Here is a 25,161-nt window from a genome sequence, read left to right as displayed (position 1 = left end):
AAGTATAGACCAGAGTATCCTTTAAATGTAAAATAGACATAGGACATGCATGAGGGAACAACTAGCTGGGTGATCGAGGCGGAGGTCTCTGTTGTTGACACCTTTGCTGGTGCCGGCCCCCCAGCAGGACAGGATAGGGTATTGTTTAAATGATAATCATGGTCTCAGACACCTTTTGGTTAGAAATGGTCCTTGAAGGCTTGCTGTCTCTCCCAAACAGATTCAATCAACACTATGATTAGGATTGATACAACTGAAATTCTATGTCAAACTACATAAATACTTTTGTGAAATTTAAGCCGTTTTGCGGATGAGCTTAATTTGATATAGCGTGGGGTGGAATCTGGGTTGAGGCATTCTGTAATTCTTAAAACATTTACACTTTAACTTTATAAAGGATTTAGAAACCTTTAACCAGGACTTTCTCTTTACAAAAGCTTTGAGCAGAACTCCTGTGGGGGGGCAGGGAAGTCAGCCTTCTCAAGAACATTCAAGGAGTAGAGAATTACATATTAAATGTTTGGCTCAAACTGTGCTGGCCTCCAGCTGATCAGGACTTGCATTTGGAATCTATGTCCTGCAAGTACAGGGGAAAAAAACCCCTTCCTACACAAAAAAAAAACAACCAACCTACGCCCCCTAGAAGGGAAGTGTTGCACTGGCCTTAAAACTCGGACCTTTCGGCTGTGAGTTCGGTTCAAAGTTTAAGTGCTCCAGCGACCAATCACAATAATCTCCTCATATTAAGTCAGCTGGTCAGATGTACAGGGTAATGCACGAGACTTGAATTCCCGCAGACCTTTTTTTCCCTCTCTAACACATTTTTGCACGACGTGAAATAACGCTGGTTCGAGTTTTCGACCTTGTTGCTAACAACAGTTAGGAAAACTCGGCTTTTTACAGATTTTTTTATTTTATTAACTTTATATACATTTGCATCTGAAAACTGCGGCCAGCGGTGGAAATGTGTGTCAAGTTTTTGTCAGTTGTGCGCGCGACCGGTGTCTTATCCAAACTGCCGAGACTTCTGCACAGGACACGTATTTTATCACCGCAACCCAGCTGGTAAGCCATGACACTTACACACACACTCACACACACACTCACACACACTTCTGAATTTTGGCAACTTATTATTCCCCTAAATCTTTCACGGGACTCGAATCTCCGTGCCAACGCCCTATATGCTATTTTATGCAACAATATATAACAATATATAACATTATCTCAAACATCCTTTTTCCATTTGCACTTCCTGTTTACTGCAGCCTTAAGGTACAGAAAAAGAAATGTATCTTCTGCTGTTTTTATTATTTTATCTTCCTGCATAGAGAGCAGATGAACAGGGGGCTCCTGGGTATTTTAAGAGCTATGGAGATATGGTTAAATCTCAAATGGCTCCCTAACCCCCTACATAGGTTTCCTAGGTTGTCTCAGAGAAAACAGATTCCATACCATATGCTGTGCACTGTATATGTTATGGGAAGTGATTTGGGATGCAGCCTTTTTTGGGGTCATTTTTATTTTCCATTTCATGCAGATAGACCACACGTTGGTGTACATTTTTGTAATTCATAAAAAGCTTTTTGTCGTTTATTCACATGGGCTTAATAGAAAATCACTTTAGGCATAATCAGTGCATCAACATATATATGTGCTCTGTGTTTTGAAATCTTAATAACTTCTATGGCTCTCACAACTACCCCAATGTTGCCAGTATCAGTCAGAGCACAATATATTCATTTCTAGCCCTTTTATGCTTTTTAACAAAGCCATGTTGTCCTTTCCCTGTTTCATTCGTTTGTCACTTCCATGCGTCAACTTTTGTAAGTCCAACTCTGAAGTTTTTAGGAACAAGTCGTTCCATTCTAATAACATTTTTGTTTGCTATTTGAGGGATTCTACATATAACACATTCCCATATGCAAATCCTTGTAGAGATCTACATTAGGACCTTTTAAGCGGTTCTCCAGAGGCACAAAGCAAAGAATGCATCAGAGTTTCTGGCTTTAATCTTCTGTTGTTCTGAGCTTATGTTTTTAATTAACTTGTAATTTAGCAATATTAATTCTTGACCTGGTTTTAACTTTTTTTTTTTTTTTTTTTTTTTTTTTACCCAGTTCCATTTATGTAGACACTCCTCCCAGTGTCCCGACCCTCACCACCAGCTATGCCCATGGAGTCACCTCATTTTCCTTCCAGTCTCTCACCGTGGGCCGGAGCCTGCAGCTTAGAGTGGAACGCAACCCTGATCGCGAAGCTGTAGTCTTCCTTCAGGATGGCATCAGGAAAACTTTTTCTGAGTTCCAAAATGACGTGAGTGTGTCACTCCTTTTGAGTGCACTGAAGCAATTAAAGAGGGAGTAATAAAAAGATGATCTTTGGTAACATTTGTTGCTATGCTTTGTTTAAATTTCAGCCACTTTGTTTCCAATCACAGCTTTAATGTTCTTTCATGTTTCTTTTTTTTTTTTTTACTTCTGCCCTTCTACTGTTTCAGATTAATTCCTTTATAGAGTTAGAGACCTATAAAAGTCAACATGGCTCTTTGTGTGATGTAATTTACAGTCCAAAGTTCAAGTGTGACATATGAAGCACTGATACGTTACATTCAACATCAACTTATTTCCACTAAAAGGAGCTTTTGAGTCTGACTGCATGTTTAGCATTTAATACTTTTAAATGCTTTCATTCAGCATTTTTGTGAAGTTGAGCTGCACATCAATAGCTAGTCTAATATTTATTCTAAAACCACACATGCCCAACAAATAACACTAAATGCTGCTATTATTATTATATTTTTATATAGTTCATACACATTTAAGGCTTTTAATAGTGAATACGTTCTACTACAATCTATATAAAAAGTTAAAGTGTCTGTTACTTTCCTCTGTTTTTTACTCCCTCAGGGAAATGAAACATTCTTTCATAGTTTTTCATAATTGCATGTATATAAAATTAAAGATGATTGATTGTTCATGTTGAAGTGATAATGGTCTTATGTAGGTGGATCAGGCAGCTGCAGGACTGTTGGCTTTGGGACTGAAGAAGGGTGATCGATTAGGCATGTGGGGACCCAACACATATGAGTGGATTCTAATGCAGTTTGCCACAGCAAAGGCTGGCATCATCTTGGTGAGATTTGCTTTTGGTGTTTCAGTAGGCAGCATAAACAGCAAATTCCTTTTATTACATTTTAATACCACCAATACTACTACCACTAATACCAATTAATAAATTACCTTTTTAAAAGCAACTTTACATCGGAATCCGCAGACATTGACAGGAACTGACATAACCTACTACAGTATTTAAAAAGCTTTTACAGGAGTTTTTTTTTTAAACCTCCTGTAGGGGGAAAATTGTAAAAAAAGACAAGGGTTTTAAAGTTTTTAAACTCTTTGGTAAAAGGGGAAATGAAAGAGCAGTTTCTAATGGAGAAGAACAGAGTGCCTCCGACAGTGGACAATCATGAATCTGACCCCAAAGTGAACAATCGGTGTCGGCTCACTAAAATGAATGAACAGTAGGGAGTGTAAGGATTGATGACATTTTTTATGAGATAGAGGTGTCTCTCCATTAATGTTAAAAATAAGGTTTATATATATATATATATATATAAAATGATAAAATGGCTTAGCTATACATTTACACATTTGATTTTAATTTAGGCATCATTGACATAACTTTAGATGTTTGATAGGTATCAGTAAAAGGCAAAGATGTTCCCTTTAACATAACATTAGTAACATTAGTAGCTGAGACACAGTACATTAATATTTCATGATTTACAGTATCAGAGCTATGCTGAGATTAAGAAGTAGGACATTGTTCAAGGTCCCACAGAAAGGTATAATGTATGTTATCTAGGTAGGACCTATGAAGTTTTTACATGCTTTATAACTTTGAAGAAATGTTATCTTTTTTTATAAAGGTATCAGTGAATCCAGCTTATCAGTTGCAGGAGTTGGAATTTGCACTAAAAAAGGTATAGCTGCTATTGATGCTAATTATAATTTTTTTTTTGCATTTGGTCTCTATATTGTTCTTCTGAGTTTGCCTAATGATTTTCCTTGGTTTAGGTGCAGTGCAAAGCAATTGTTTGTCCAACTCAGTTTAAAACCCAGAGGTACTATGACATGTTGAGGCAGCTCTGCCCTGATATAGACACCACTTCCCCGGGAGGCTTAAAGAATTCCAGGTGAACATAAACATCTTCAATAACAAGCCAGGCTCGAGAAATATGACCTATATTTTCTTTAATATTCATGGTAATTCTATCACAATAATAACTTGCAAAAATTGTACTGTGATCATTAAAATATGAAATCACAAACATGCAAATATTGCTATTTATCAGTAGATTGGTGTACCTGTGGTTCTGTTTGCTTTTGTGTTCTCTTTTGAAGGAAACAGCTTAATGATTAATGCATAAACTGGATTTTAAAAACTAGTTTAAGTTGGTCTAGTTAATAAGTCTTTCTTTTGCAAGAAACCCTGTGGTGAAGTGACCAACCATAACAGACACCATGTGCTTTCATCTACAAGAAAACAGTCTAGTTTGTAAATAAACGGGAAGAGGAACTTTTTCGGTTGACTGAATATCACCGCAAGAGTCAGGAAGTCTTTACCTCATTACAATACCAAATTTGAAGAATTCACTGAACTTATTCTAGTTTGTATGTCTAAAAAATTATATCTATGATGCACTTAAAATACTTGATGTATTTACAAACCTTTTTGCGGTCTCTTCAGGACTGTATCTTGACTGAGGCACTTACAGTATATAATTATTTTTTTTTTTTCTGCCTTAGGTTGCCAGATTTAAGCACGGTAATTGTAACGGACAGTAAGCAGCCTGGTGCTTTCCAATGGAATGATCTGATGCAGGCTGGAAGCAGCCAGCATTACCAGGAGCTTGAATATTTGCAGAAAAAACTCAACTTTGATGACCCTATTAACATCCAGTTTACATCGGTATTGGAGTGTGGTTTTGATAAGAAACGTACTTGGAGAAAACTTATTTAGCTATATAAACCTAGCATGCAAATTCTCTATATCTCGCTAACAATTCTCTCATTCCAGGGAACCACTGGGAGTCCCAAAGGAGCTGCTTTGACGCACCACAATATTGTCAACAATGCATATTTCATCGGTTTACGTGTAGGATATGATTGGAGGGTGAGTGCTCTGTCATGGTGTGTGGTGGAATTTGGACACTAGTGCAACAATTTGATTGGAATTTAAAACGTTTAAACAGGAAGTGTGTCATTTTATTTACTGTAAATGTATATTATTTGACTGCTTTTTCCCCTGTCCTCATTCACCCCCAGCGGAGGATTAAAGTGTGTTTGCCAGTTCCGTTGTACCACTGTTTTGGCTCAGTGGGTGGGGGGATGATAATGGCAGTACATGGTGCCACACTGGTATTTCCGTCTACTGCATACGATGGACGTGCCAACCTGGCAGCTATGCAGAATGAGAAGTATGCATGCATGTCATACTGTCTTACTTATCTTATTGTCACCTTGTTCATCTTTTTTTTTCATACACACCAATCATTTATAGCATTAAAAACAACTGCATCCTGCCTCAATTGCACTTTGCCACACTGCAATAATTGTTCAGGAAGGCTTTCAGATCCTTTTGGTGAGTTCAAGGTCAGACTTGGCCCCTAGATTCCCCTGATCTTAATCCAACATGAGTAGAATGTGTGGGACAAACAAGTCCGATTCATAGCGGCCCACTTACTTTACCAATTACAGGACTTAAAATAACATCTGCTCACGTCTTGGTGCTACATACCACAGCACACCTTCAGTGTGACCTCAAGACCTTCAGTCTTGTTGAGTAAATGCCTCGGCAGGTCAGACCTGTTTTGCAGACACCCATACAATACTAGGCTGGTGGTGTTAATGTTATGGCTGATTGGTCTTTGGTCTATAATGCTCTTTAAAATTCTTTGCTAACCCACATGAGATTTTAGTTACTGTGATTTTCCAGTGAAAGGACAAAGATTGAAGTGTACTTACCTGAAATATGACTTAAAATGTGTCTCAAATTTTTTAATAAACTAGATCACAACTCTTTTCCTTATGCAGATGCACATTTGTCTATGGCACCCCTACAATGTACATAGACATGCTGGGACAGCCTGACCTGGCCAAGTTTGACCTGTCCTCTGTTGAAGCTGGTGAGTGATATAGATTTAATTTTAAAATACAAAACATATTTTTAAATATGTGTGTAGCATGATACATATCTGATTTCCTATTTATTTGGTGGTTTATTTCTTGTATGACAGGAGTTGTTGCTGGCTCTCCCTGTCCACCTGAAGTTTTGAGGAAAGTAATCAAAATCATGGGCATAAAGGAAGTGACGGTGAGTACACTGGATCAAACTGAATACTACAGACTTAATCGTAATAATTCACTAGAGGGAGACAGGGCACTCTGCATTTTGGTCATTCCAGTGATCTAAATTTAAACTGAAAGAAAATTAGCTTTTTTTTTTGTATTTAAAACAACTTTTGTTGTCACACTTTTGTTGTCATCATTACAAATGCTGTCAGTAGATTTCAAAGTATTTTGAAAATAAAATCCTTGAATTTCTGCATTTCTTTATTGTGGTATTGAATGGTATATGTGTGGGGAAAAGCTAGAAAATTGTAATTTCACACACTTGTCTATTGTATCAAATGGTGCAAATTTCAGATGTCTCCTTGCCATAGTATGTGTGCAAATCCAGATATTCTGATGGCTATATCTGCACACTACATTATGCTGCTATAATACTCACACTAGACCTCATGATCTTTTATTCATTCATTATTCTTAAGCAATTTATAAAATCTATTCATAATGTGATTGTGCTACCTGTATTCACCAATGATGGGCTTCAGGAATGCAATTGCACAATCATCTGGCTAATGCATTAAATCAAAAGAGCATTATGAAAGTAATTCCGGGCTGAGCTCATCTCATCTAGCAATTTTCTTCCTGATTAAAATTTTGCATTTCATCCAAAAGCAAAATTCCACACATCACATAATTAACATAAGTTTAAAAGTTTAATAAAATGAGTGCTCTGTAATTGTACATAATAGTGTGGCATGCAGCTTTGGCAAAAAAAAAAGTCCATTAAATTTTTTGAATATTCCATCTGTATTTTAGCTTCCTGGTAGCGTAAGCATGCACATTTTTATTGGAATTGAGACGCACCATAAAGAAGCAGCACATGGTACAATTTATGAAATTATGAAGAAAAAGCTTGTGCTTAAGTTTATGCTATCCATGAGCAGGTTACATTCCATAGTGTACTTTGAACTTTGTTCTGCTTACTTTGTGTAATGTTATAGATCTTTCATACAGTGTCGTATGTTTATGCTTCAGACTTTTATACAAATCCAGGATTTAAAGGGTTGGTTTAATATTGTAAAAATTAATTCATGCAGTTTTCTGCTGATAGTGAATAGATGTTTTTAATCAGAGCAAACCGTTCCTATTGGCTTTCACACTTATTATTCCAATTATCTAGTAATTATTGCATTTCTAGATCCAGATTCTGTAGTGTACTGTATTGATTCTCCACACACTTATTGTTTATTAGCACCTTGTAACTACTGAAGTTGGCAAATGTATTCAAGCAGGATGAAGTTTGGCAAATGTGCAATAAATGTTATAAATGGATCTTGCAAAGATTTACGATTTAGTAGAGAAAATTTATTTGAAAAGGAAAATTTATATAAGAGGTCTCATGAGTATGGATCCTAATTGTTTATAGTTATAAATAAACAGGATTATAAATGTTATTACCACAACTGAAAATGAAAATGCTGGAAACTACATCGAACATCCTCAGAATGTTTAGATTAGGGGTAGGACCTATGTATGGCTCTCTGGGTCTTTTATTCTGTTTTCCTTACAAACTCATTGTTTTTCTTATTTTATTTGTTACAAATTGAGTGTTCATATATGTGCTGTTTCATATAACTAGAAAGAAAATGGATAGTCCTGAAGTAGAAAGTAGCATTTCTTCTGTACTCTGGACATGGTGCCGGTCCCCTGAACAGACGTCTCCTCTAAGTCTCCTGTGGAAAGACACAAACAAGGGAGCCAAATCAAACAGCCAAGCCAAGTACTAAACATCCGTGGCTGGCGTAACCTGTTCTAGCCATGGCAAGAGAGAAAATGGAAAAGCACAGAAAGCCTAAAGGATACATTTAAGCCAGGGATTAGTAGGAATAAAGCAATCAATGACAACAGTAAGAGGCCATAGTTATAAAACAATTAATCAAATTATTAGAGAAGTTGCATTGATCTCCCATTTGTGAGATCTAATAGAAATCATAGCAATTTTAAGTAACCCAAATAACACGATACATTTTTTAAAATATATATATTTGTAATATATTTATTATATTTATTTGTAATTTATGTTATAAATTATAAATAAGCTACTATTATTAATATTTTATAAAAGCATAGCATGTGAATGGTGCGTTTAAATGCCATTTAACAAGCAAACCCTTAGAAATGCACTTATAAGGAGCTCTCTTACAGAGTTCATGGAACAGATGTGGTTTCCTTCTGGAAACCACTTCTGCCCTCCTGACAGGAAACACTTTTGGCTGGACATTGATCTCCCAACACAACAAACTATATATTTTTCATGATTTGTTTATATTTACAAGACATGGGAAATGTTTTAGATTGATGTTTTTAGGGAATTCCTTGTAACGATTACACAAATTTCTGTACCAGAAATAATCTAACCTAAAATTGACTGTTTGGCATTTTTAAATGTGCCATTTCTAAATATCTTTGAAATATTATGATTTATAATAGATCTAGAGGAAGAACGATCACATCACAGAACGAACAACTGTTAATGACCTCCAAAAAGCAATTTGTTACCTTTTCAGTGACGTGCTCCCTTTTTGTCTTTCTTCATTTTGCACTTGTTAAAGGCAGGGCTGTCTCGGATTTGTTTCCCTTTTTGATTTGGAGGTGATGCACAAATTGCATCAGGACGATGTTGACTGGAGTCCATCCATCTAGAGATGCAAATAGGTTGAAGAAAAGTTTTATTTAGCATCTTATCTTAGTATCGTAGCTCATAATTCCTCATTTACTTATAAGTAATAATATTTTTTTTTGGTGGTTTGTTTTTGTTTCTAGTTTGTGATTCATTAGTTGTCTTGTTCTTACCTTCTAAGGTTGGCTAGATTGCAGGTGCAGCTCCATGGATTGTTGAACATAGTGAGATTCTGCATGTTGGTCAAAACCAAGTTGCTTGGTAGGATCTTTAACTTGTTGTTCTCGATATGCAAAGACTTAAGCACCGTCACACCCTCAAAAGCTGCATTAGAAAACTGATTGGATGGAAATGGTGAACAATGCTTAATTCATCTGAAGATATGGGACATGATTCTGTTGCTTTTCTAGCTGTAAATCTTGAATTTCTGAGGTAACTGGGCTTTACTTTTTATTTTGAATGATGTTATCTATTGACCATTGTGTTGACATAGCACTGCTTACAGACAGACCTCGCTTCTTGCATAACTTGTGGAAATGAGCATTTTATGAATATGAACTTGGAGTCAGGACTGGCTATGATTTTTTTCCCCTTGAGTTGGAAAGGTTGTTTCACATGAATGAGGCTTCACAGTCCTTCTCTTGTGCCAGTGCTTGTGTAAACCTTTCTGCACTGCCATCCTAACCTTCCATTAAACTTCATAAGCAAATGCAAGACTGTTAAAAACTTCACTGAGGTGCTAGAAGAACAGTTCTGCATGGTGTGAGTGACGCTCAGCTTAAAGAGAAACCCAGGGACAGAGACATTGCAAACAGGATGTATATATATAAAACTGAATGGAAATATTATTATTTTTTGTTGTTGTTGGTTTTTGTTTTTTATTTCCAACCAAGTCAAAGAAGAGAAAGGAGCTAGAAAAGTTGGACATTTGGGACCTATGGATGATGATGTCCAGAGGGAATGTTTTTGCTCACTCTCCTTTCTCACCAAAATGCCTTTTTGCCAAAAATGCCTCCAAAGAGACCAGTTGTGCATTCAGGTGAGGCAACTGGACCCTAAAAATACCTCTCTTCGTGGGCCTGAGAACATCATGTTACTGAATTACCTGTCCTCTAACCTTCACTGACTTCTTTACAAAAATTCACACATTAAAATAACAGTTGCATAATTATAAGATGTAGGAACGTTTGGATGGGAACCGTCAAGCAAACATACTAAAAATATCCTTGTTAGCTAAGTTACTTTTATTCATGGCTTTCCCATGTCATAACATTAATGTACATGTGAAATTTAAATGAGGAACAAGAGAACTCCTGTTGTACCTTCATGCACTATGTTCCATAGTATTGAGGAACTCAGATTAGTAAGATCCACACATCACATTTAACTGGGACTAGATTGCATGTGATATATAAATGTTTTTTAATTTTTTTATTTAGCTAACATATAAAGGTATCAGAGTTGAACCTGAACATATGGGCTTTAAAAAATCTCTGTTCTGGAGATGTAGTACCTCTGTCTGGAAGAATATTTGGTGCAGGTATGGAAATTACGATCAAAGCTGTATTGCACTTAAAGCACACAGCTATATTGATGCAAGCTTTACTAACTTCAATGCATATACGAAATTCCTTACGGATCAGTAGGGAAATCCTACTGATCTCAGTACATGTGCAGCTTTATAAAGAGCACATGGGAGTCCTAAATCAAGAGGGTGGGAGCAGCATCAATGGATCTTGTTAAAGTGTGAAAGACAGGAAGCTGATCTATATATGTATTATAAAAAGACTTTTGCAAGTCCATAGATCATGAATTTCATGAAAAAGAAAATTGTTCCTAGTCACAAACGAAGTCTTTTTTAGAAGCATTTTGAGAGACAGTTTATTGCTTGATTCATGAGGCTGGTTATTAATAGGCTCATTAACTCAGAAATATGGTATGTACACTTTTGGTTTCCTTGTGGTCTAAGATTTGTAAACATCCTGAATTTCATAGAGAGTCTCTTCAATGCTACACCAAAACAAATCGTAGATTTTCTTTCTCTACACAAATAAACCTGCTGACACGATTTGTGTGTTTTTGATGCTGTGCTTGAAATGAAATACTAAGTATGCCTTTTTAAAGAAATTATAAAATGCCCATAAGGATAATTCCTGAAAATAATACATCATTCTAGATATACTGTATTAGGAATTTGTGACCCTGAGCGACTTACCTTCTCCAGGCCCATATCATTAAGATGCAGTTTTTCAATATAGCGTCCAAAACTCCTGAATGCATGGTCAGGAATGAAGGCGAGGGGGTTTTTGGACAAGTTAAGCTCCTCAATAACACGCAGCTTGCTCATGGCCTCGATGGGATACGTAGACAGCTTGTTTCGATCCAGTGTGAGTGTGGCCAGGTTCTCCACTTCATCAAGAGAGCCAGGCTGCATTGACCTTAGATTATTGTTACTGATATGCAGCAAGCGAAGGTCTTTAGCACCTGTAAAGGTACCTGCTTGCAGGTCCTGGATCTTGTTGTTATCAAGCTGTAGGATAAATAGATTGATCATGGGGGAGAAGATGCCTTTTGCAAGACCTGAGATTTGGTTTCCATCCATGTAAAGGTAGGTGAGCTCAGTTAGGTCCTCAAAGGCTCCATGTTTGATGGTACTTATTTCGTTGTTAGAAAGGTAAAGGTAAATAAGCTTTTTGAGGCCCTTGAATGCATGATTGGCTATCTCACGGATCCGGCAGTGCTGCAAGTGCAGTGAGACGAGCCCCTTCATTTCACTGAAGCCCCCGGTTGGAAGCATGCCCAGGTTGTTGCGCTGCAGATTGACTAGGCGAGTAGCCTCAGTGATGCGAGGAATCTTCTTGAGGCCGACGTTGTCACAGATAACATGCTGTAGGTCACCATGACAGTGACATGGACTAGGACATTGGCTTTCTGTACCCATTATAAGGATAGCCAAAAATTGTATAAACACCACTAACTGGAATTTTTTAACTTGCATGTTGTCCCAGCTGTCAGTTTAATGTTTCTCTCTCTTGCCTCCTCCTGTCTTGAAGCGTCTGGAAGTAAGAAGGTGCTCTGACAGCTGCAGGGATCCTGAGAATAGAAAGAGAGTGAGTAAGAGAAGGTAAGAGTGCTGAAAGTGAGCACTAGAGGTGAGCTAAAGAGAGAAGGAGAGGGGGTGTGTGACAGAGTAAAGGTGGGCAGAGCAAAGATCTTCAGGGAGGAATGGTTATCCTCTGATTGCGCTAGCATTTATAATGTTTGCTCATGGTAAAAAATAGTTTTTTCTTGGGTTTGGGACTGACCAAATTTTTTTTATGTGGTGTTGCATACTGGATGAAGTGGGATGTCTTTATTATAATTAGGTCCACTCTATTATAATGAGGTCCACATGTCAGTTTTACAAAGTGTAATTTTACAGAGAAATTAACTTAATCAAAAATGTTAGGCAGCAAATCCTACACAGGTCCATCTGGATTTGGGATTGTAAAGATAAAAAGAGTTGATGGAATTTATACAAGAAATACACATTGAAAAGTAAGGTTTCTTTCTGCTTTAATATGAAAAAAAACCTGATATCCTTTTAAAACTATAGTCAAGCTCATAACTGTGGAGCAGTTTACATTCTGTGCCAGGGGCTTGCAGGTAATAGGAGAATTACAGTACGTCTCTCCATACCTCCATTGTTTTGCAGTCAGCAGTAAGAGAAAAAGATTCTGTGTGGACTGTTTTATAACACATAAGCATAGCCAGATGTGTGGCTTGAATCTGCTAACAACAAATGTGTTTTCTTTCTGGCTATCAAAAGGATATTCTTTACCTAAATGTCTTTTCTCTTTTTAAATATGGCAAGTATTTCATGAATAATTACTTCTGTATTTCTGCAAAGTTGGGATATAATGTAGCTTATATTTTAGTTTTTTAAGCAAGTGTAATGTGATTCTATAAAGAATTATAACTTTCTGTATAACATTGGATAAATAAATAAAAAAGACTCAATAAGATTGTCGGTTAATTCACACAGAGAAGAAAACACCTAAGGGAAATGTTTTTCCCTGTGGACCTAGCACCTGGGGCTGCTCACAGGAAAAGTGGAATCTAGTGTTTGCTCAACAAATGTAACATTTTATTGGGAAAGCATTTAGTGCATGCTTCCACCAGGTCAGATCTCAGTCCACCCCTGCAGTCACCAGGCTACACAATTGACTTTGCTCCAGACAGCACATTTGTTTTAAAATCTTAATGTTGGTTGTGTGCTTTTTTGGAAACATAACACACTTCTTCACTGTAACAATAAACCACACCTGTCTTCACTACTCAGAAACACGGTGCACAAGCTCTATCATGTGTATTGTAAATGCATAATATGTATATTCTGCATATATATTCCATATCATACCTCTTCATTATATTTCTAATATGCTATATTATGTATGCTTTAATTTTATTAATTTCCTTTGTCTTTTTGTATTTGTATAGCTGTAAATAGTCCAATGTAGTCTTCTTATTACTGTGTTCACTCAACAAGACGAATGATGCATCTATTTGTGAAATTTCTATAGATGTCACTGTAACAAAATAGTATTGAAAAAGACCTCGGTTTCAAGAAAGTATTAATATAATCCACTAAATTGCATAGAAATTTGCTTTTTCTTCTCAGATGGCCCTCCTGTAAAGATCACATTTTGTAAGGAGCCAGTGTAATAAATACATTGGCAACAATTTAGCAGACTGACTGTTTTTACCCGAGTGTTCTGTTTTTGTTTGGTCTAACCAGAATATATTGTTCTGAAAGAGTTCTGGTCTCTGTTCTTGCTTTTTTAGCAGGAGTTTTGTGTGGGGTGTAGAAACAGAGATGATGGTGGTAAAGTTCTTATTGATTTCTGTATTGTTTCTGATGCAAACAAATATAATTCTTTTTGGGGGACTGTTGACTTTTTGCCTACTTTTTAAAAATATTTGTCTAAGAATGCAATATGAAGTCTTGCATGGCACGTCTGTTTAGTGTTTCCATATTTTCATGAACTTTCCACTTGCAGCAAATCAGTTGTACTGACAGGGATGCTTTAGGTCTTTGCACTTTGCAATGGCTGAGTTACTTTTCCATTCATTTGTTACTTAAAAAGGTTATAAGTAAAAAAAATGTGCGAAATTCCTTCTGATATATGGTGCATTCAGCGTTCCAATTCATCCCAATTCCAATTCATGAGAAGTTTTATAGCAGGCCACTCAAGATCTTCAATTTCAACCAACATAAGCTTTATCTTAATAGAGCTTGCATTCTGCACAGAGGCACAGTCATGCTGGAACAGGTTTTGGTCAAATTAAGGAATAATTTCATGTTCCCACATCCAAAGACATCCTATACAATTGTGTACCTCTCACTTTGAGGTAACAGCTCGGGGGAAGAACCAGAAATGTCTGGAAAAGTCAGGTGTCCCAATACTTTTGTCCATTTGATGTATATTTTTTAATGATTTTTAATAAATATTTTATGATCGTATTTATCAATACAAACAGCCCATAAGAATGTATATTTTAATATAATGAAATGTGCAGCATTTAAACAAAATGTTTAATTGCATTTGATTGATAGAAGTATAGTATTTTTATTAAACTAATTAAACAGTTCAGTGTCAAAGAAAAGGCAATTCTTAAATGTGCACCGCATACCACATCTGCCTTCAAGTCCAGGTTTCCTTCGCATGCTGACACAGCTGGCTGCCTCTCATTCAGCCAGTTTAGCCAATATAACAGATTGAGGGTGGGCATGCAAACCCCACTGAATGAAAAAGTCTAAACATTGGAAACCAGACATCTGAAAGTTGAATAAAGGAATTTAGGGGCTTAAAATCCACTTTGAAAACTTGCTTCATTGGCAGTGACTGTTGTTATGTTGGAACAGATTGCATATGGTACCACCGAGAACAGTCCAGTGACCTTCTGTGGCTTCCCAGTTGACAACATAGAAAGAAAGACAGAAACTGTTGGATGTGTCGGTCACCACATTGAGGTACACAAACACAAACAAATTTGCTTCACAAATTTACATTCAAGTAAGATTTCATTCTTAATTATTTTTTTCCTTTTAGGCAAAAGTGGTTGATCCTACAACAGGACACATTGTTCCCCTTGAATCTCCAGGAGAGTTAATGATTAGAGGTTACTGTGTCATGCTGGAATATTGGCAAGATGAAGCCAAAACCAAAGAGTGCATCACTAAAGATCGCTGGTACAAAACCGGGTATGTGCGGGCATTGATTAATTGATTGATTTTTAGCATGGATGAATTTACAAAATATTAGATTATCATGACACTCAACTGATACTGTGCTCTACAGTGATATTGCTAGTTTGGACAAGTTTGGCTACTGCAGGATAGAGGGGCGTATTAAAGACATGATTATTCGTGGAGGAGAAAATATTTATCCTGCTGAAATCGAGCAGTTCCTGCACACACATCCGAAAGTCCATGAAGCACAGGTAACCAAGCATAACCAGGGAGTCACATTTTATTTATCATTCCGTTTTTTTTTTTACTATTTAATCAGACAGCTAGAGAAATTATAGACCTGAATCTACACATACAGTAGGCCTTTGTGTTTTGTATTTTTTTTTTTTTTTTTACTGGGATAGACAAATCAGCAGTCTCAGCAGTGTGGACAGATTTTGCATCCAGCCTATTATTATTTTATTTATTTATTTATTTTATGTATTAATACTTTATAGAGGTGGGACATACCTAGAAGCTGTAACTGTACCACAAACTTTCACATCCCACCACCTGCTGCACTACATACATTCACTCACAATTAAGGCTGATGGTAGAACTGGGTGGCTTAATTGGCACACAGATAATGGACAAGCCTTTCAGAATGGGAAAATGGATATAAAGGTGTTAGCCAGACTTAAACATATCAGAGATATTTGCCAATGAATTAGTAACTGTGTTGTGGGAAATAGTAGCTCATTGGTTAAGATGTTCTAATCAAAAGGTTGTGAGTTCAGATCTTAGCTCCACCAAGCGATCCCAAGACCCTTAACCCTAAACAGCTCAGTGTATGAAATTAAATGTAGGTCATTTTGTACAAAGTGTATCACAGAAAAGTAGCCCAATCTCCAATCCTCTAAAACCGGTGCCATGCTCTTTGGAGGAGGCTGTAGCCCCTTACTTTCTGTCTGCTGACTGTCCATCTGTCTGGCAACTGAGGCGGGGTACTTTTTATAAGGTTGTCTAACAGCTAACATAAATATTAAGGGGAATTCATACAATGTTGTTCATTCAGTATTTATATATATATATATATATATATATATATATATATATATATATATATATATATATATATATATATATATATATAAGATCATGGCAGATATGGAGTCACTCATCTCATTAATTGCAGGTGATTGGGGTAAAAGATGAGAGGATGGGTGAACAGGTTTGTGCCTGCATCAAACTGAAGGATGGACAAGAATGTACTGCAGAAGAGCTAAAGGCCTATTGCAAAGGCGAGGTCAGATACACTTAACTGACTCGAACACCTGACTAAATTATATTCCAACCCATATAACAAACATCACATTAACCAATTTTTACTTGTTCTGTTTATTTCTTTATTTCTAGATTGCCCATTTTAAGATCCCCCACTATGTTCTCTTTGTTAAGGGCTATCCTCTAACCGTTTCAGGGAAAGTAAGTGCATAAACCTTTACACGAGCACCAGGGCATATGAATTTATTTAGCAATTTACAGCACAGTGAAACTTTATAAAACTATAAATAGGTTTAGCAAAATGAATTTCATTCCATCCATATTGTTTGCGTAGTCCCGCAGTCTGGATAAATACTCTCGCAAATTCCTTGTGGTCACCACAGGTCACCACCTTTTTTTTTATTTGTCTCTGTAGGCACTTTGGAAAAAATGTTAAAAATGTAAGAGTGGTGTTTTTTTGGGCCTAATCACATGGATCTCACGACCGGAGAAATTTTAGCAATTTCCCTGTCTGCAGAAAATCCGCAGCAGTGGTTTCTATAGTCCAGGGGCAGCAGTCTGTACAGGACTTATGCTTTTGTGGTTAAGTATGGAAAGACAGAATCCTTAAATAGCCTTGAATGAATTACTTTTTTTCACCTTTCTTAGATCCAGAAGAACAAACTGAGGGAGCAGACAGAGAAACAGCTGGGACTGTGAACTCAAAGACTTGTGGTATTGTTTTTTTAACAAATGAAATTTGAACATAAACTTCCATCAGTGCACCAGTTTATAATCTTTTTTTTATTTAGAAATTTTATATTTTTACAATGTTAACCACATATAAGGCACATTTTAAGGTATTCTGTGTGTATAATATGCATCAAGAAAAGAACAATGATGAATTATAAACACCACTACTCCTATATCATGGCATTAAATCAAGTCTTATCAGAAAACATGTGAGTAACTAAAATAAACATGTTCCATTATTGTTGCAAATAATGAAACACAAACCTCTATAATGGGTCATGATTTAAAAAGAAATAAAAAATGATGCTAAATGTTAAAAATATATTCTATGGTATGCACTACAAAATTCCAGAGGTTAATAATATTTTCTTATGTTTCTTAGAAACGACAAAAAGTAACATTTTAAAAGAAGAAACAGGTTCATAGGATGCTCTGTATTATATATTAGTAGTCTGAGTTTAGTTTTGGTTTGTATAATAAGCATATTTTTAAGCTATTTTTATTTCATAAGTAAAGTCTTCATAGAAGTCTATAATGGTTGTTAAAAAGTCTTGATATCCCTATCTACAGTGCGGGAGATCCCAGTGATAATGCATCAGCTACAATTATAGAGTTACATGTTACATGTAACATGTACAATTAACAGGTTACATGTGAAATGGATTAGAAGCTACTAAGACAAACTCAAAGGTTTTCTAAGACAGAGGTCATTGTGATAAACTACCTCTTTAAGCTGATGATAAATAAAACAAGAAAAAGTCCTAAACACCTTTGCTAAGGAAAGCGTTTCCATTTTAAATTGAGTAAAAAGAGAAACATTGCAAGTATGTCTAAAAGCTTATGAGAAGTTTCTGTTATTGATCATAAAGTATGAGTTACTGAGAGAAAGTATGCAGTGTATAGTACTGTGCAGAATATTTAAGCAGTTGTGAAAAAAATGCGATAAAAGTAAGAATGTGAGGATTTTGTAGGATCAGAGTCAGGTGTATGATTGAACAATTATGCCAAGCAGGTGCTAATGATAAACAATTTAATATGTAGGTTGAAACATAGACATGATCTAAAACAGAAACAGCTGTGAAGGAGGTTTAAACCTGGGCAAGAAACAGCCAAACTCTGTTACTAAGGAGACGTTGTGGAAGACAGTTGCACATCACAGGTACATCATGGCATGACTGAGCACAGCAAGAAGACACAAGGTAGTTATACTGCATCAGCAAGGTCTCTTCCAGCCAAAGATGTGGAAGCAGACTGGGGTTTCAAGATGTGCTGTTCAAGCTTATTTAAGGAAGCACAAAGAAATGGGCTATGTTGAGGACCGTAGGCACAGTAATCAGCCCAGGAAACTGAATGCAGCATGTGAAAGACTAATCACACTTACATCCCTTCGACATCGGAAATATGTCCAGCAGTGCCAACAGCAAAGAAATGAAACCAGTGGGACCCAGTTACACCCAGTTACCCCCAGCTACTGATGGGAGAAGTCTGTCCTGAAGTGGTTTCCATGGAAAAATTGAGGGCAAAAATATACCTCTTACTTGAAAACAAGGCTAAGCAAATCAACCATGCATGAAAACATAGGAACTGGGGTAAAGAACAATGGCAGCAGCTGCTCTGGACTAGCAAACAAATATTATTTTTAAAAAAATTATTGAAATATTTGTAACAGGATTCAATTTGTTTACCAAATGGCTGGAGAGTGGTACAATAATGAGTGTCTGCAGGCAACAGTGAAGCATGGTGGAGGTTCTTTCAAGTTTGGGGCTGTGACTCAAGTATAGTTGGAGATTTGGAGATTATAGTGTCCTCAGTGCTGAGAAATACAAGGACTTATCCATCATGCAATACCATCTGTCTGGTTATTCTGCAGCATTCTACAGCAAGACAACAACCCCAAACATACAGCCAGTGTCATTAAAAACTGCCTTAGGTGTAGAGCAGAACAAGGAGTCCTAGAGGTCATACTTTGGCCCTCACAGAGCCCTGATCTCAACACCATGTTTGTCTGGGATTACATAAAGAGACGGAACGAGTGAAGCAGCCTAAACCCACAGTAATGTTTAGCAACATCCCATATGTGTTTAAAACAACCTACTTGCCGAGTTCCTTTAAAAACTGTGTAAGTGTACCTAGAAGTATTGATACCATTTTGCAGGCATAGTGTGGTCACACCAAATATTGATTTTATTTGGATTTCTCTTCTGTTTGTTTCATTTCCAATTTGTTAACTGATAAACTATATAACCTAAAATTTTTGTATTTTTTGAAAGCATTCTTATTTTACAGCATTTTTTCACAACTACCTTGCATTTACTGTATATTTCAAGTAGGCAAATAAAAACATTCATCAATTTTATGGCACACACGTTCACTCCTAAATGGCAGTCAATCGTTACATAATGTGGTTTATGCTGTGGGATGTGAGAGGAAAAACACACAGACCTAGAGAGAACAAGTGAAACTCCAGACAGTAAACTGAGCTCAACATAGAAACTGGGAAATCATTAAATAAATGCTTTTAACCTGCTATAACAGAAACAAAGGTGTTTACACTCATATCGAACTTGAGCAAGTGCTGCTTTAGTGCACAGTGGCCACAATATACAAATAACACACACAAGAATCTTGTGATTTTTGTACTGGAAAAATCTAGTTTTTTTTTTTTTTTTAAAGCATCTTGAACATTAAATCACCATCAAGTCCTTTCTTATATAAATCTGTGCAAGTGCATAGGTCTCAGAAAACTTTCAATTGTAGCTCTGCAGTACTTAAAAATAAAGCATTGCTTGAAACAGTGGAAAAATCCACTCCACAGATAAAGAAATCCATATTTCAAAATAACGTAAAAATAAACATCCACACAGAGACAACTTAAACTTTTATTCTGTCCAGTTTCATCAAACCACATACAGAAATCCTAAGGTCCTAGTCCTTGGGGAGAGGAATTCCAACAACTGACTGGCTGTGTCCATGTAAATGTTCTCTGGCTTTGTCCACCTGGTCTTGTGTGCAGTAGTCTTGCAGGAAAACCGTAGCCAGATTACTGAGGCGAGGATTCTGTGTAAGTGAGAAGCGCAGCATGCACTGCACTACTGCACTGTCTGTGGTTTCGGAGCGTGATTCTGCTGTGGTAAGGTTCATCAATGTTGTGATGGCAGACAAGACGGTCTCGTCTCTGTGACTCGATAAGCATCCTGTGACTAAAGGAATTCCACCACTTTGCAAAATTTGATTACGACACTCCTGATCCATGCTGAGGTTACACAGACCACCTGAGGAGACACAAACACAATGAAGTCAGGTAAAGAATGCTTCATCTAAAATATTACAAATGTGCATGCATCACATTAGTAACACTCACCAATTCCAAACTCCACAAAGTTCTCATTTTCCTCTGTCAGCATGTCCAAGAAGAGTTCAGTGATCTGGAGCATCCGCAAGGCTTCCATGTTACGTGGATCATAGGCAAAGTTAGCCAGGTTGGCCAGAATTTGCTCTTTAGATCCTAAAAAACAGCTGAAGTTGCCTTTTTTCTTATTTATACAAACAAAAAGGTGCGCATTTATGTAAATGCTTTATATAAAACCAATACCTTCACTGTCAGTGTCCTGAAATTCAGTTACAAGCCCCTGCAAATATTCCAACCTTTCTGATGCACAGAATCGATCCATTCCTGTAGGAAATTGTAGGAGCACAACGTTTTTAAGGATCCAGATGAGAAATATCAGTCAGATTTTTTTCGAAGATTACAATGAAAAGTAACCTGAAGTGTTATTCCGACTAACACACATTTCAGACCCGCTTTATGTATAATGATTAGATTTTAAATTGAAGGCATAAATAAAGCTCCATGAATCAGAATGTATAACAAACCGCGTGCTAAACAGAAAATAATCTACAACGCGGCTTTCCAAAGCCGCTCTTATCAGTGTTGTCCCTCTTGCAATGTAAGCGTGCCACCTTACGCATGCGTACTAGGGCTTGTAAACAACGTACCAGCACGAACCTCTTTCTCTCTGTGGTGCGCGCATGAAATGAAAGACATCCGGTCCGTTCAAAACAAATCCCCGTGGCTCTTTTTTACAAACATTAGTTCCGGCCTTATAGTGCAATTTTCTTAAAACGTAGTAAACATCTTTGTAATATTTAATGACATGCCAGTGAATGAATCCGTGCATTTATACCTTATATTATAGTATAATGTTATACAATATAGTTTACATGTAAAATAAACACAAAATAAAAAAAACGATGAAAATGGTCTCCGGAAGTGTTTTGATGCGCGTCTCGAGGTCATAGAAAGTAGAAGTTGTGTGTGAGGACGCTTAATAAACACTTCTCTACGAAAACACTGCTGGATTTAATCCTGCACCATGAAGCAACACAAGCTGTCTGCAAGAAAACGCCTTACAAAACCGCTTCTATTCGGCACACTGCTCGCAGGACTTGCAGCAGCCTTCGTTAACAGGTAATGACAATGCAGTGTTCACGAGCCCTGCACTTCTGTGTGCGCTCTTAAACCAGTGTGCAAACGCCCCTAATGTATTACAGTGTAGTTGTTTGTTCGTTTAAAAGTATATTCACACAACATTTTTGACAAAAAATAAAGTAATAGTTTCAGAAATGCAGAGCCAGAAACATAAGCTTTGTATAATTAAGCATTTATAATCTGTAAACTTAATTTTAAATGCACATTGGAAATTTTGCAGGTTGATAGTATTAATATATTGTATATCTTGTTATCCTTCATTAGCAATTAACTTTTGACAGAAATTAAACATGACTTTGTCTCTAAAGGCACTTGTTCTTTGAAGACGTGGAAGAGCTTCGAGCTCAGGAGCGAGCTCGCAATGATACCAGACGATTAGAAGTGTTAGAAAGGAGGCAGAAACAAATGGAAGAGCTGGTGGAGAGGAAAAACACAGGGGACAGTTGAAATCAGACATTGCCTATGGAAGGTCATATCTGCTCCCCTGTGCTGAAAAACAGATTGGCTTCTGTCTGTCTAAAAAAGGATTCTTTTTCCCCCTGACAGCACAAAAAAGAACTGTCCAGCTAAAGAGATAATAAAAGGACCCATCTGTTTTTGTGGACAAGAATAATTCCAGTTAATTACATGTCTCCATGAGTAATGAACACTGCCAACAATCTAATCACCAAGAAGCTGTATACCATCAGTGGAATGGAACATTTAAATGAATCACAAGAGATGTAATCTGACAGTATTTGTAATCCAGTCACAGATTTGTATTGCTTTCTGAATGTTAAACCGCTGAATATTAATAATATATATATATATATATATATATATATATATATATATATATATATATATATATATATATATATATATATATATATATATTATATAAATAAGTAAATGAATGTTTGTATTCCATTGACACATTAGCCCACCTGCTAAGTGAGATATGCATTCTGTTAAAGTGTCGAATTGTCAAATTCTCTGTCTTTATATAAAGAAAATGAAATGAAACACCTAATAGATTTTTATTTAAACATTAGGCAAATGTTTTATTCGAATGTACATTTTAAGGCAAACAGATTTTCAGGCAAATACATGTAAAATAAAAATGTGCACCTTCATTTTGTTGTACTGAATGTTCCAGAGTTAATGTTTAATGTAAAACTTGGGAACACATGGACTGCAGTTTACAAATCATACCGATTTATCATATCCATCTAAGAGAATTTAAACCACCACAGCACCTAGTCATGGCTGTTCCTGCTCTTTGAAAAATCTTTGTTTTTTGCTTAACTCTGTTGACACTGTTGCCTTCATATTAATGTCAAAAACAGTTAATCAGTTTAGACATGTTTGTCTTTTTTCAAACAGGAAATATTTAAATATGCTCAAATTCTTTGCTGTGAACTGGAAAGCAGCTTTTTCCAGAAGACCATAAAAATATGTTCATAAGTATTAAAAACAGAGTATTTAAGGATTATAAACAGTGAAAACCATGCTTGAAAAAAATAGGAAACATGTACCCAAAAATAGGGGGGGGAAGTAGTTTATGGAAGAAAAATGTGCAATGAATCTCAAGTTTATATAAATTTCAGTTTTGTTTAATTATGAATATAGTTCTTAACAGTCTGACTTACTGATAATGAAAGAATATTTGAAAAACACTCTTTATCATTTCTGTAATGGAGTAAGGGTGTGCAAATGTTTTTTACATGACCATAGCGGTGTATCTTAAAAGCTGAACTGAGCTGTAGTTTGTATGTGCAGAAATGTGTGGTAATGAATATGTATTGAATTTTCCTCAGATAGAAATCTTCCCACTTTCTGATTTAGTCAGAAGCATAAAGCGTTCAATGTTTTTATACACTTCATGAAACAGCAAAATTATGTATTAATTGGGAGCAGGATGAGCTCAATGAACTGTCTACAGCACATCTGCCAAAAAACCTCAGAGAAACACTTTGGGAGCAAGTAGGGAATCAAAAATCTGTTGGGGATAAATTAACCCTATACTAGACTGAAAAGCTAGGGCTAAAAATCTGTGCAGCTTTAACACTCACCATTAAGAGGTACATGTGCCAGATTTGATTTCAGATTTTGGTTGTGTGATTGTTTATTTGTCTTTCATATTATATATGAGAAAAACACAAGACGTGCTCATTCAAAATAACACAAACATATTCTATTAAGTAACCAGTGTGCATTTTTAAAGCCTGAGGTTTACTGACTATCTTTACAATCTATACCATTCATTCATATCCTGCTGAATTCCATACATATACTGGTACTTGTGCTTTAGTGTATTTTGTTATGCATTAAGCATTATTAAAAGGAAACATGGGACCTGCACAAAGAATAACACAATACTTGTACTGAAGTCTTGATTTGTCATCATACATGATTTTGAATTCTCATCTCTAATCTTACTGTTGCTGCAGTATTACTCTGGTCAATACAGATGGATCAGTTAATCCGTTAAACCTGGTCCAAGGGTATCTGTTGCTTAAACTCTAGAAGGGACACAAGATTTACTGGACGTATTACAGGTTCTGACAAATTACATAAACAAGTTCTAGAGTAAAGTAACAAAGCCCACTGCTGTGTTTAGGGTTTGTAACAGAGACAGTAAGTTTTATGTTTTTTTGTCATACTCATGTCTTTGCCATTAAGTAATGCTAAACTTGTATAAAGTGTAATTAGCCGAAATGAACCAGTACCTCCAGTAATCCAAGATTCACTAGAATCCTAATCCACAGTAAAGTACTGAAGATAAACGAATGAGTTAATGCTTGAAACAGCACACTAGTGACATCTGTTGGTCAAATCCAGATATGTGAACCAGGCGAACTTAAAATATACAACATTTAAAACTACATTCTATAGATTTCAAATAAAAGAATAATATTATACTGTAAAAAATAAAAAGATCGTGGAGTGAAAGATTTTTATGTTGTTTTTCTTTTTTTTTTTTTTTGGAACAGGTACAACATTTATTTGTTCCCCTTGTTGATGAGGAGCTAGTGAATCCCAGATGAGTCATCTGATCTCTTTGTGGAGTGGAGTTTGATTTGTTTGTTGAAACAAAAATGAGGTGTTATGAATTTCGTTTCAAACTGAGTGTTTCAGGCTGAATATCACCTTCCTGCTTTGTTATTGAATGCTATTTCCCCCCTGACCAACCTGATGCTAATTGACAGCCCATCACTCAGTCTGGAATACCAGAAGCACTATCCAGTCTAAGAAAAAAAGCTTAAAATCCTTTAAAAGTCTAATAGAGTCCCCCATGCCTGTGTCACTCTATGGGAAGGTTTTGAGTGACACTGACAAGGCTTGACTATGGAGGATCCTTTGGGAAACCCCTGCATGATAGACACTTGGTGGACAGGGCTGTCCTCTCCTCACAGCCCCAAAATGC

At 36.4% G+C, this 25,161-nt stretch overlaps 3 protein-coding genes across 4 annotated transcripts; 1 reads left to right on the top strand and 2 right to left on the bottom strand.

The window, feature by feature from the left end:
- The first annotated feature begins 631 nt into the window (after window positions 1–631).
- On the top strand, window positions 632–17,535 carry acsf2 (acyl-CoA synthetase family member 2). Its single transcript, XM_083555850.1, has 16 exons — window positions 632–1,065; window positions 2,121–2,316; window positions 3,007–3,135; window positions 3,935–3,988; window positions 4,083–4,201; window positions 4,815–4,977; window positions 5,086–5,181; window positions 5,334–5,485; window positions 6,102–6,193; window positions 6,305–6,381; window positions 14,942–15,049; window positions 15,129–15,280; window positions 15,378–15,519; window positions 16,443–16,553; window positions 16,664–16,732; window positions 17,180–17,535. Exons 1-16 carry the CDS (start codon window positions 965–967, stop codon window positions 17,228–17,230), a joined length of 1,812 nt encoding a protein of 603 aa, XP_083411976.1. The 5' UTR covers window positions 632–964; the 3' UTR covers window positions 17,231–17,535.
- Window positions 7,700–13,857, bottom strand: chad (chondroadherin). Its single transcript, XM_083555852.1, has 4 exons — window positions 11,252–13,857; window positions 9,210–9,373; window positions 8,916–9,055; window positions 7,700–8,089 (listed from the first exon to the last, which is right to left on the bottom strand). The coding sequence occupies exons 1-3, from the start codon at window positions 12,032–12,034 to the stop codon at window positions 8,920–8,922; spliced, it is 1,083 nt and encodes a 360-aa protein (XP_083411978.1). The 5' UTR covers window positions 12,035–13,857; the 3' UTR covers window positions 7,700–8,089; window positions 8,916–8,919.
- Window positions 17,536–19,421: 1,886 nt separating the features above from the next.
- On the bottom strand, window positions 19,422–21,730 carry armc7 (armadillo repeat containing 7). 2 transcript variants are annotated; one of them, XM_083555853.1, is made up of 4 exons: window positions 21,260–21,730; window positions 20,856–20,936; window positions 20,625–20,768; window positions 19,422–20,535 (listed from the first exon to the last, which is right to left on the bottom strand). In XM_083555853.1, exons 1-4 carry the CDS (start codon window positions 21,306–21,308, stop codon window positions 20,189–20,191), a joined length of 621 nt encoding a protein of 206 aa, XP_083411979.1. In that variant the 5' UTR covers window positions 21,309–21,730; the 3' UTR covers window positions 19,422–20,188. The 2 variants fall into 2 exon arrangements, with proteins under 2 accessions (XP_083411979.1, XP_083411980.1); XM_083555854.1 differs by having other exon boundaries at window positions 21,137–21,260.
- Between the last annotated feature and the right edge of the window lie 3,431 nt (window positions 21,731–25,161).

Source organism: Silurus aristotelis (genome assembly GCF_946808225.1).
Source record: "Silurus aristotelis genome assembly, chromosome: 12".
NCBI lineage: Eukaryota > Metazoa > Chordata > Actinopteri > Siluriformes > Siluridae > Silurus > Silurus aristotelis.
This window is presented reverse-complemented; position numbering and strand designations above follow the sequence as displayed.